Genomic DNA, 13,614 nt, shown 5'->3' on the forward strand with positions numbered 1-13,614 from the left:
TTATGCTGCTAAATGGACATGGGGATTAAACCTACTCCTAATGATTTAGTGTTATACCCACAGATCATGCACCTCTCAACTCTCATCTGAGAAGCTTCTATTTGCAGCAGATGAGTGCAGTGACCCGCAACGGGCCGAGGTGCAGACAATAAGACACTACAGAATCCTCAGCCTGAAGGGAACATATATCCCACTGCCAGCAGCATCGCCCTCAAGCCTCGGGAATCACTGCAGAAAGAGGAGGCAGAAAGTGTAAGGGCCAGAGGTGGTCGGTGATGACACAGAAACAGTGTCTTCTGGACAGACTGAAGCAGCTGCACCTTTGAACTCACAGAAGTGGAGACAGAACACACAAACCTGTGCAAGCCCAAGCCAGACCAAATCCCAAACAAGACAAGTGAGCTGGGCACAAAGTCCCATGCCTGGCCATTGAACTGTTGGAAACTGTTAGCTGCTGTGCGAGGGGGAGACAGCTCACTTTGAGTCAGTGGCTCCCAACCTGTGGGCCACAACACTTTGGGGGTTGGATGACCCTTTCACAGGGGTCACGTATCAGATATCCTACATATCAGATATTTTCATGATGATTCACAACAGTAGCAAAATCACAGTTATGAAGTAGCAACAAAAATAATTTTATAGTTGGGGGTCACCACAACATGAGGAAGTGTACTAGAGGGTCGCAGCGTTGGGAAGGTAAGAACCACTGCTCTAGTCAGCCATGCTCCAGCTGAGGAGGATACATCCAAGAAGATTTGGGCAGCACAGCTTAGTTTCAAAAGATTTTCTTTAAAGGACACAAAGTTGGGTGTGTAGAAAAGGAGGTGCATCTGTGGAGGGTGGGTGGAGGAATGTACATAGGATTAGTTAAAATTAATTTAAAAAACTCAGGTTGTTTGGTTTCTACTACAGCTCTCACACAACTAGAATAAAGGTGGTATTGTTGGTATATTAGGCCTATGATTTCCAAAGAGATTTCCATCTTTATACAAAAAGTATAAAGTTAAACCATTTAGTATCCAGTATATACCAGTATAAAATCATAGTGATTATTTTCAGGTATTTTTTATTTCTTTAAATTTTACAGGCATATTTATGTTTTATTTACATACTTTTATATTTCTGGATACTATAAAAATTCCATTAAAATGTGGGGCATTATGGCACACACCTTTAATCCTCTGCCCTAGGGAGGCAGAGGTAGGTAAATCTCTATGAGTTCTCCAGAACAGCCTAGTCTATATAGTAAGTTCCAGGACAGCAGGACTACACAGAAAGACCCTGCCTTTAACAAAAAAAAACCAAAAGATCCCTGAGAAATTTCCTACAGAAATACTTCTATTTTGACTCTGGGTACCTGGGTGAGTCAAGAGATTAACTTCAGGCACTGTCATTCTGGACCACTGAGATAAGGAATTCAGTGATTCAGACAGGCTGGCTCCTGAGGAAGGCCAGTGCCCACCGCACCTGGCTCTTCCAGGAGTGCTGGGAACCAAACGTGCTCTTCACACTTGTACAGCAAGTTCTTGGACTGCACTCCCTCTCCAGCCTCTACTCTCTCTAACTATCCTGTCTTTCTGACTCCTGCGTGAAAAGTCTAGTGTACTCACAGTCAACGCCAATATTTTTCCAAATAGATTCAAAAGTGTTTATAACTCTTCTTACACCATTATCTGGAGAACACAATGCACGAGAAAACAGTAGATGAGAACAGAGAACAACAGTTAAAGAGGAAAGTCAAACCCCACTGCAAGCCCCAGAGTAGATGCTCAGTCTTCCCCAAGGGCTAGAGTCTGCAGATGAAGACTAGAGAAAAGCTGTGCACGATAAAACTAATCCTCCAAGAATTCTCTTCAATCAAGTATGTGTACATGGTTTTATGCAACAACCCTTGTTTAGAAATATACGTAAATGTGAACTATACTTCACTTTAATGTGCCGAAGGTAACCTAGAAGCTTCCACAGCCATTAAACCATCCAAGTGTTATCAGTACTAATAAACATTAGCAGATAAGACTCCAATGTTGTCATCTCTTGCTGTTGGCTGTGCTATTTTCAGACATTTTTATCAGTTCCTTTAATCTTCCTTAATGTTAATTAAGTTTAAAATTCCAATCCTAGAATAGCCAAGAGAAAAGTACTGTATAGTAATAATGATATTATGCTAGCATTTTACAATGCAGCAAAAACAAGGAAAAATAAACGAAAGGAAAAACAAACCAACCAAAGTTGGAACACAAAAAGCAACTCATTACAAACAAAGGTTTTATTATGCAATGAGTTGAGTCCTACAGACTGATAACTGCATGGGTGTCTCTAGTTAACAAAACTAGCAGACACTTAAAAAATCTGTTAAGGAAATACATCTTAAGCATTCTTGGAGCACACAGAAACAAATGGCTTAAAGTAAATGAATGGACATGGCTCAGGTGATGGTTCCACCGATGTGTGCAACTGTCTTAGAATTATTTTTAAAGTAAATTTAGGTTTTCAACTACTTAATTCCTCTAACGAAAGATAAGGAATTGAACCCTTAAAATTCTTCATTCTGTTCTTAGTAGTTAACATTCTTTCATATTGTAGAAGTTTTTAAAGCTATATTCCATTTTGTAACCACAATTATTACAGTTTTTGTCTCTTAGTTTTGTGTTTAAATGGATCAACATTTCCTATTAATCTCTTTCCCCATATTTAAACTCTTTGTTCTATGTTTGGCTGTCAGGATTTAGTCATCAACTTTTCATGACATAGTCATTAATTTAAAAAGTGACTCACAATTATTAGGCTCTGTACCTCACAAGCCTTGTTTTGGATTCAGCTGGCTTTTGAGAAGGGCTGAACACCTTGTCCCCAATCTCAGAACCCCTGGTGGCTCACAGCCTAGCACAATGTATGCAGTCTTCATTGTTTTTCTTGTGACTCTCCAGCTCTGTCCTTAATTACATTCATTTATTTCTAACTATATCTATTCATTTCTGCTGTACATGGTAGGTCTCATCTAACCTCAACCTGAGCCATGCAGATGACGCTGAGTTTCCACATCAAGCAGAACCTGACCTTCAAGCCTTTTCTAATATTCTAGTTATTAGACATAGCTCTAAAAGATCCTCTAAGCTGAAATGGCTTCCCAGTTATCCCACTCTAGTCTCACTCACCTGTGTGCCAATGTGAAGGGCACTTCTGACCTTCCTCTCTCCCACAACTTGATGAATCCACTCCTGACAACCTTACTCCTGCCTTTCTCCAGACACCGTGCTAGTTCACAGTCTTTATACATCACACTCACACACACACACACCAAATGATACTACTTAGAACAGCTCTCCTGTCCTAAAACGGAATGTCCATTATGCCCCCATCATCTCATCTCTAATACTACTTCTGTAATAGTTCTGACTATGTTCTTCACTATGGGCTCAAATCCAATGCTTTAGCCTTTTAGCATTGTTTTACAATCTGTTACCTCACCTCCCGCAACACGTCTAGGTACGTTTCTAGTTTAGTCATTATGGTCTCTTTAACACTCAGAAACTACTCTATCCATCTCCCATGCCACTTCTCCCATCCAGAAGACATCCTCCCTGATTCTTTACAGTTCACCTGACATTTGATTTCTTTCTCGATGGCCTAAGTGGAAGCACTCTTACAGAAAGCTATCTCCTCCATCTGCAAAATCAACTTGAAACACTAAAATGCCTGGGGAAACTGAGTCCAAATGCTTTCCTTTCTGAACATTCCTTTCGTCATATTTTTATTGTTTCCTGTAGGCTGGTTGTTGTGCTAGACACCCGGGCTTAGAGCTCAGTGAGAATGTTTGCAAGTCATCCCAGTGACAAATAATGCTCATGAGTACTACAAAACATGAATGGGATAAAGAGACTGCTGACGGGAGCTTGGTGTGAGGGTGGTCTACAGGAGAAAACCACACAGGCATTCATTCAGTTTGGTAAGAGGAAAAGGGCTTCTCTAAGTTAGGGAAAGTCTTTTAAGCAGGGACGAAAGAATGAGTAGAAGTTAATTCTGCAGAAAGACAAACAGGTTCTAAGGAAGAAGAAGAACCCAGAGAAAGAGCTTTCCAGGCAGCTAAAAAGGTGAAGATGGTGGTAGAGAGGGTGTCTGTACAGCCAAGGAGGGACCAGAACATGCTTGGACTTGAAGGTCACGCTCAAAGTCTGGGGGTTTGATCCTAAGATGTGGGGACATTATGTGCCAAGATACTTCAAGTCAGGACCACAAGTAACCCTAGAATGGGTATGAACAGAAAATGATGAAATCAGTTAGAATTCTGGTTTTATTAAAATATATGTGCTTACCACTCTTTTTTTTTTTTTTGTCTGATCCAAACTTGAAGAAGAAGAAAAAGAAAGCTTATGAATTATACATAAGGCCAATTTTCAGATGGTTCACTTGGCTTTGAAAAGAAGTTGTGTGTGTGTGTGTGTGTGTGTGTGTGTGTGTGCACGCATGTGTGCATATGTACAATTAAGAGACCATAGGTAGCTGTGGAGATGGTGTTTGCCCTAAGCATTAGGACCTGCGCTCAGAACCTAGAATCAACATAAAGCAGCACACATCTCTAAACCAGGATTTGAGAAGGCAGAAATGGGAAGATCCCTGAGCTGTCCAGTCTGTCCAGCTGAATCATCAAGGCAGAGGGAAGGAAAGAGGGCTTAAAGGTGAAGAGCTCTTGTGGCTCTTGCAGAACTGAGTTTGGTTCCCAGCACCAACATGCAGCTCACAACCATCTGTAACTACAGTTCCCCAGGAGGCCTAACAGCATGCATGTGGTGCACATACGTATTTGTCAGCAAACATTCATACACACAAAAATAAATACGTTTTTTAAAAAGGTAGATGGCTGTGGTGGTTTGAAAAAGAATGGCCCTGTAGGCTCCTACATCTGAATGCTCAGTCACCAGGGAGTGACACTAGCTGAAAGGATTAGGAGGGGTGGCCTTGTTGGAGGCAGTGTGTCACCGGGCTTTGAGGTTTCAAAAGCCCATGCCAGGTCCAGGCTGCCCGTCTCTGCCTGTGGATGAAGAGGGAGCTCTCAGCTACACCAGTGCTATGTCTGTACCATGCTCCCCACTCGGAGAGTAACGGACTAAGCCTCTGAAACTTTAAGCAAGTTCCCAGTTAAATGTTTTCTTTTCTGAGAGTTGCCTGGGTCATGGTGTCTCTTCACAGGACAGAACAGTGACTAAGACAATGGCTCCGTGGGTAAAGGTGCCTGCTGCACAAGTCCGGCAACTTGAGTTGGATCCCCTGAACCCACCAACAGGTGGAAGGAAAGCTGTCTTCTGACCTCCACACGTGTATCACAGCACATGTGTCATGGCCCCCACACACACATGTGTAATAACAAAAGCATTTTTTAAATGAGGTGTAGAGCAAGTGAATAAGACCCATGTCAAACTCCGGCCTCTACACAAATGTACACACAAACATGTGTGTATGCATACAGTCCTAACAATGAAAGAGATAAGAGCCAATTTTAATATTTTCAAAAATGAAACAGTCCAGAAAGTATCAATAAAACGAAAAGCTCCATTTCTCTGTTGCCATGCTCCACCTGAAACGAGTCAGATGTCCATTCTCCCGCCTTCTTTCCATAAGGTCTCCCATAAGGGAAAATAGTTTACACAACAAACAAAGCACTTTCCCACGACTAATTTACATTGCTCCTTAGTCTCACCGTTTATTTCAAACTGTGATTATAAACATGAGTTACTTCCTCCAAAACTGCAATTATGTATCAAAGGTAAAGCCAAAGGAGGTCCGAGTGACAAGTTATAAGAAGGACAGCACTTTTAGTAACGTCTGTCCTGAGGATCGTGCTGGGTACCTTAGTACATAGGGTATCATGGAATCCTAATGACTCTGAGAGGAGTATGCTATTTTCCATTTCACAGAAAAGGAAACGCAGGCCTACAGCATAAGAAAGGAATTCCATGAACCATATACGTCTGAGAGCTGTGCAGTCCAACACGGTGGCCTATGGCTAACAAGCACTTGAAGAGCAGTTAGTCACAACAGATTTCTAAGACACAGCATAGAAAAGTAAAATATCTGAATATTTCTAATGCTGAATGGCATACTGAAATGTCAATATTTTATATTAAGTTGGTTAAAGAAATGTACAATTAAATTACTATTTTTATGTTCATTTTAAAAATCAGCTACCACAAATTTTCTACTAATCCATGTGGTTCACACTTTTTCTATCCAACAGTGTAGCCCTAGCATGCACGATGGAGGTTGAATATGCCAACGACAAGCTGAACAACAGACCTGTGTAGAAGAGGCTCTGTGGATTCAAAGAGATATTAAAAATCCTCCTATCAGTGACTGGTCATGGGCAAGGTATCAAGTCTCTGCATTCCACTTATGTCAACTGCAGCATGGCACTTTCAACAACCCCCAGACTGCCACTGGTAGCATGTAAAGCAGACAGATGACACACAGTGAGCACAGGGAGGAAGGGATCATTGCAGAGTTCCTACAGCAACTGCTTAGTTAAAAACTGGTCCTCCAAAGAGTAGAAAATCCACTTATTATTTCAAGATCATGTTTTACTGTCTTGTAAGGGAGTTAGGTGCCTCCGACTTCCCATTTAGGTTGACCTCATATACTGAAGTATAATATGAATAAACTACAGCTCACCCTCTCTCTGTTTAGACTGATAAGATGCCATGGCAAATAATAAAGTCAGGGTGAGGCACAAAACACAGGACCTAGAAGTAGGTGCCCAAGCCCAACATAGGCACTTTGATCTCAGTATTCCACTGGCAGAGGCAGGAGAATCTCTGTGACTTCGAGGTCACTGGTCTACATGGTGAATTACATCCAGGCCAGGACAGCCAAGTCAACATAGAGAGACCACGTCTCCAAAAAAAAAAAAAAAGGCAGTGGGGGCCCAAGGGTTTCTCATGACACCATTATCTATGTTTCCCAGTGGGAAATGCTGCTCAACTCTAGTTCAGTTCATCAACGGTCTTCTTACATCAGGAGTTGAAACTAGGGAGTCCGGGTGAATAGAACCCTAGTCTATTGTCCTGGGTTGAGGTGCCAACCAAATTAATTGCTGCAATAAACCAATTAATCCATTATCATAACTGAGCTGCACAGAAAACACAACATGACGTAGATCATCCCATCCAGTATTTCAACATGCTCTTGTGTTAAGGAGTCATTCCTGCACAGATGTGTATGAATTGAGGTGTGAAGGCCGGACAGATGGGGCACTTAGATCATTATTTGTATCTACAAACAACGTCAAGAAAACACATTAATACACCCACATGTGTGTGCCCACATGCATATACCACACATGAAAATTAATTTCTAAAAAATAAGACTAGAGAAGTTGAAGCTGTAAGAGTCACCAACTTTGGGAAGAAATCATAAAAATATCCACTGTTCTCTAATTTGGAATTGAACACAAGAATGTAGAAATTTTTAGTATGGTTATTAACATGCATACTCAAGTAGCTGGGAGGGGCAATGAGGAGGGAGCATGTCCTTTGACTTCACATACAGGGTTAAAACCCCACCACTTGGAATGAGTTTTTGAGTATTCCCTGAATACAAATAAATTACTCTGGGCTCGGAAATGAGCACACCCTAACCAACTGATAAATGCCATTGTATCTACTTCAACTTTCAATAGTGACTTCAGATTTAGCTACAACTAGAAGAATCCTGAAAGATTATCAGTAGTATTAGTTTATAAGGATCAGAAAAGAAAGTTATTAGTTAAGAGGAACTAGAAAATATTGCCCAAACTCCCCAATAACAAGTTAGATTTCCAATATTTAAGTTAAGAGGGAAATACATGGCATCAACTTAAGAGAAAACACTGAAAGCATTCAGACGACCAGCCACATCCAAAATGCATTCTTTGAACAGTTTACACGTGGAAAAGCTTGCTTGCTTCAACTCCTCCAGCCCCCATTAACTTTAAATTAGCTGATACATAAGCTACAGCTTACACTAAACTTCTGTCTGGTTTCCAAGAATAGTCTCCTTCCTTTTTTGAGCGGGAGGGGGGGTGGGAAGAGGGTAGATTTTATGAGTGAGTGAGTGAGTAGAGGTGGGGGGGAGGGAGGAGAGAGAGAGAGAGAGAGAGAGAGAGAGAGAGAGAGAGAGAGAGAGAGGAAGCTGCGTTATTTCAATGTAAATGTCATAAGCGTGCTTCTATATGTCAACCCTGATGAATGTTGTGAGATCTTCAAATTACTTGACAATGTTTCTTTAAAGTTTTGCACTAATTCATTTCTGCCAACCTCTTGGCAACATTTAATCTTTTCCGCGATGAGAAAGGCCCTCTTAACTCATATCGACATTGTCACAGTATACGACATTGTCACAGTATACGTGTGTGCAAGTTTTGGCTGTCAAACCTCATGAGGGTGGATTTGGGCGCGCGCTCACTCTGCACAGGCGCGCCTACACTTAGCTTCCCTTTTCCTAGCGCCCACCTACTCATCCCTTCTTTCCTTGCAAGTTTGAAACTTTGTTTTCTCCGGGGTACAGAACAAGCGCTACCAATGTCCTAGAGACAAAGGGCTGAGCTGGGTTTTAACGGGATGCCCAATTTTAGTTGTGAAACAAAGCCCGCAAATCTGAGCCCCAGGAGGTGGTGCATCCCGGGCGGGCCGGGGCCGGGGATCGCCGCAGCCGCCGAGCCCCCGCGTGCCCCGATCTGCTCACCGCTTCACGCGGATGATCTGGTCCCGCATGGGCTTGATGTCCTGGAAGCTCTGCTGGTTGACCAGGCTGTAGACCAGGATGAAGCCCTGGCCGTTCTTGATGTACAGGTCCCGCATGGACGCGAACTGCTCGGTGCCCGCCGTGTCCAGGATCTCCAGCACCGACGGCGACGAGTCCACCTCGATCTCCTTGCGGTAGAAGTCCTCGATGGTGGGGTCGTATTTCTCGATGAAGGTGCCGGTCACGAACTGCACGGTCAGGGCGGATTTGCCTACCCCGCCCGAGCCCAGCACCACCACTTTGTACTCGCGCATCGTCCCTGCGCGGCCGCCGCCGCCGCCGCTGCCCGCGACATAGACCTGCGCCCGCGCGCCGCGCCCCGACCCCGCGGCCCCGCCGCCCTGGCGGACACGCCGGCTCACGGCCGCGCCAGCGCCCTGGGTGCCCGCGGCGGGGCGGCAGCTGAGCGAGCCGCACGGCCCTGTGAGCGGGGCCAAGCCGGGCGGCGACACAGCCCCGAGGGCGCCGGCAGCGACGGAGCGCGAGCCCGAGCCGGAGCCGCCCGAGCCGCGGGCCCGCAGTGCCGCCCGCCCCGCCCCGCCCCTCGCGCCTCCACGCCCAGCTCCCGCCGCCGCCGCCGCCGCCGCCGCCGCTTCCCCGGCGCTGGAGCGCGCGCCCGAGCCCGAGCCGCAGAGCTGCCGGGGGCGGGGCCAGCCGGATGGGGCGGGCGTAGACGAAGCCCCGCCTCTCCCGCCGTCGCCTAGCGACCGGCCGCGCGCTTCTGCGAGGTTCCGCGCGGCGCCGCCGCCTGCGCCGCGTTTAAATAAGCAGGTTCCGCAGACGCCTGGCAACACCCAGCCCCCCAGGCCTTCGCGCTGCGCCTGCGCGCTCTTTTCCCCGCCCCCTAGGCGGGCGACGTCAGACTCCCACGCTCGGACTTTGCCGGCGAGGTGAAGGTGGAGGGGCCGTGGGGACAGCAAGACGTGTACACGGTGTCTGGGGACCCCACCATCGGCCGGCCTGTGGCCGACAGCACCCCCCTGTCAGCACTAGGAGAGCTTGGTTTTATCTTGTGAAGCGGGACGACGTGAGCCCTGAGGGCGACGACAGCCTCGCGGCCGCCGCCTGAACTTACACAAGCCAATGGAAGCTCGGCGCGACTCGGGCGAGTTGGCGGCGCCCAGGCCACACGCAAACCCGGTCTACGCCCGATGACGTCGCAAGGCCCCACCCACCACCCTCTAGTGATTGACATAGGCCGAGCCCCTCCCACACCTTGACAGGCAGCCACGGGCGCCTGGAAAACCTGGAGCGCGGATGCGCCAGTCGCGGTCAGGAGACCTCAGAACACCTCAGCAACAGCCTGAGGGACAGTCTACGCGGACGCTTGGGTTCACTGCAGCCAATCAGGTCACGTTTGTGGACGCTAGACTGCCACTCTTGGCCAATAGAAAGGCGTCTCATCTTGTGAACCAATCGGGATCAAACCCAGTCCTAGACTAAGTCAACGCCCCTCCCGGAGCAAGGCGGGCCTGGGCGTGTGCGCTTGCGCGCGCTCTAGTAACCAATCGTAGACCAGTAGGCTTAGGCTGAGCCAATCAGAGCTCTGCGGTGCCTGGCCTCCCAGTGGTATGGAGGCGCTGCCGGGCTGCGGGCACTGGGAGGGGCGGAGGTGGAAGGCCCGGCCCGGCCGTGCTGCGGGGAAGGAGCCGGGTGGTTGGCAGGGCGGAGGGATGGGTTCTGTGTTAACGTCGCCCCCGTGGCGTTCTGCATGGAGGTGGGCATGGAGGTGGTGGCGAAGGAGGCGGGCTGGATCGTGGCCTGAATCGAGGAAACAGGGGCTTTTGTCTTCAGGGTGAGAAATTTTCCGGCCCCCCAGGAGGCGTCCATCGTGCATCCTTTGCTGTGGTCCTCCATAGGCGCCTCCTAAAATGTGTATTTTCTCACTCGGTTTTAAAACAGCGTGTCTCTGGCCACTGAATCTTCGTCATACTCTCCCAGCCATAATTTATGAGAAGTTTGACCCTTCAACCTGCAATAACTGGTCATTGCCATTTATCTTCATTAAACTATGTCCTTGAAATGACGACCCCGGCCCATTACTACCTCACATTTCTTAAGAATGCTATGTTTTTCCAATTCTGTCAGAGCTCAGTGGACCCTTCCACCGTTCAGATTCCCCACAAGGTCATTGTAGAGTAGCTCTGGGTCTGAGTTCCTCTAACAGCAAAGCATTCTTTGCCATCTTTTCTGTCACTTGTCAGAGTACAAATATGTATTCTAATACAGGAGTCCCTGGCTGCCTGTTTCTGAACATTTAAAAAACATCCCGTACGCTTGAATTATCTAGCTCCAATGTAACTACAGATTTTCACTGAAAACAATTTAGAACAACTGCCCTGTCAAACTGAAAATGGGAACTACTGCCTCTCCTTCGTTCATATCCACGGAGGTGTGGTTACAGGACACCTCCTAGACCAAAAACCTGCACATGCCTAAATCCCTCACATGAAAGGCCATGTTTGGATTTAGCCTACACATCCTCCTATATACCAGTTATCTCTAGATTCCTTGCAATACCTAGTATATTGTAAATGTTAGGCAAATAATTATTGTATAGTATTTGGGAGGGGGACATGAATCACATAACAAACATATGCTCAGTACAGAACACCATTCTCCAATGTTTTCAGACTATTGTGGGTTGAGTGCAGGAATACAGCGGGTTGCTGATATAGCTCAGTCATTATTTTGGCCTACATAGGTCGGTCATTACTTCTTGATTCTGTACTATGAAGATTTAAGAAGTTGAATCTTAGCCAGAGATGGGCAGTGAAGAAAAATTATGAGGAAGCATCAGGAATATTTTCTGGGAGTTGAAACTCAAGAGGGTCTCCTCTTCCATTTTAAGCTAGTCATGTAAGGAAGTGAACTAAAATTGAGAGAGCATGCCCAGGTGCTTCATGTCTGAATGACTTTGGCAGCAATGTTTCAAGAGGTTTTTACAGGTAGTGCTAGAGCTGGGTTTTAGAAGTCTAATTTTCTAAAGACTAGTAGACTTGGCTGTGATTACTTCAGCTCAGTAGTAGCGATGGTTTTCTGAGGAAAGGCAGAATGCTCCTGGTACAATTCAAACTATGTGTTTGGATGATGACATTTCCAGGTACATTGGGGACTAAATAGAGCCAAGAAGTGCCACATTTTCTTTGTGGATATAACAGCCTGTGTTGGTTGCTTTTCTCACTGCTGTGACCAAATACTTGACAAAACCAGCTTACAGGAGGAAAAGCAGCTTATTTTCACTCCTGGCTCGTGGGATTTAGTCTGTTGTGGTTGGAATGGCTTCCTGTGGCCAGAGCAGGAGGCCGCTTACCTATGTCTCTGAGGGTCTGAAAGCAGGGAACAGAGTTCTGGCTCTCAGTCCTCTTTCCCTTTTTAATCAGTCTAGTACCTTAGCTAGTAGGATGGCAGCAAGTACAGTCAAGGTTGTTCTTCCCTGCCCTCGGTTAATCCTCTGTGGCGTAGCCCTCACGGACATGCCCAGAAGTGTCCTCAGGTGCTATAGGTGCTCTTTGATCCAGTCTAGTTGGTAACTGAAGGTAACTATCATAGTCGATCTTTCTAGTACTATGCAATATGGTGGAGCTGGAAATCTACATAGGGCCAGTGGTTTGGGGTGTGGGCTTGTATTAGGATTTGGGGTCTAGGGGATAACCTTAAGCAAGTCTTTTTCTGATTCCTAGTTCCCCCTAGAGTTGGGAGACTGTGAATTAAAGGAAATGTGATAAAAATTATCACAAAGTCCTGAGTGGATCCCAGTCACATCACCTAGCATGGCTGGGAATAAGAGCTTCTCAGGCTGTTCTCCCTGATGTTTCATTTTGATCGTGTGTAAAGAATGTAGCCTGTGGTGTAGCTGCAGTTCGTTTGTTTACGTACTGATGGGCCTCAGTTTTTCACTTCATGAAAGTCTTTTTTTTTTTCCACCAACACAAAACAAAAGCTGTGGGCAGGAATGTATTTTCTTACCTGTTGTGGGTTGGATGATGACACAGTCCTGATTTGTGGTGGCATGTGGAATACTGGTTGAAAGCAGAGTTGCTACAATTGTAAGAAGAATGTCAGGGTGGAGTGTGGTGCTGCAGAGCTGTAATCCCAGTTACTAGGACTTCTAAATGCAAAAATTCAAAATCCAAGGCTTGCCTAGGCTACATGGTGAGTTCAAGGCCAGGATTGGAAACTTAGTAAGGGCTTATTTATACACTAAGATTAAAAAAGGCTGAGAATAGGACTCTGTGGGAGGACACATGCTTTGCATGCAGAGCAGAGGGCCTTAGTTCAACCCCCCAGTACAAGGTGAGGTATTGGTGTCCATATCCTCACCTTAGTCACATGCACATCTATGTCGATGGAAGCCCTATTCCAACAGTGATTCCAACAATTAAGTCTTCACTCTCGTGCTTGTGGGAAAGACAAAAGAAAACGCAGTAAGAGGAAATTCAGTTTTGCCTCAGAAGTGTAAACCTGCTTGGCAGTGGAGACCTAGCGCTGAGCACTGGCACCACAGGACCCCTCAGAAGTGTGTTGTTGGGAGAAAAAGGAAAAAATGAAAACTTAATTTCTCTTCTCCCCACTGGATCTGAAGGGAGATATCTCACCTATATCCAGATACCCTCAATTGTCACACTTGTGTTACCATGGAAACAGCTCCGTTCTATCTGTAAAAAACGTTGAAAAGGGTGGAATAAAATAGGAAATGTACTGTGTTTTCTGGCTTCGTGAGTTCAGCAAGAAGCAAATATGCACAGAATTTAATATAAACACGTTTGTAATGGGCATTTGTGACTTAACTAGTGCTTCTTAATCGTTAAACCCTGACTCCTTTTGTTCCCTGCTAAAGCC

General features: G+C 45.9%; 1 protein-coding gene across 1 annotated transcript in view; it reads right to left on the reverse strand.

The window, feature by feature from the left end:
* Rap2a (RAP2A, member of RAS oncogene family) overlaps window positions 1-9,078 on the reverse strand; it is a 29,414-nt gene extending 20,336 nt beyond the window's left edge. The window contains exon 1 of the mRNA XM_059273194.1: window positions 8,713-9,078. Coding sequence (XP_059129177.1) covers window positions 8,713-9,026 — 314 coding nt within the window. The 5' untranslated portion in view covers window positions 9,027-9,078. The remainder of the gene's footprint in view (window positions 1-8,712) is intronic.
* Window positions 9,079-13,614: the final 4,536 nt, after the last annotated feature.

Source organism: Peromyscus eremicus, chromosome 9, assembly GCF_949786415.1.
Source record: "Peromyscus eremicus chromosome 9, PerEre_H2_v1, whole genome shotgun sequence".
NCBI lineage: Eukaryota > Metazoa > Chordata > Mammalia > Rodentia > Cricetidae > Peromyscus > Peromyscus eremicus.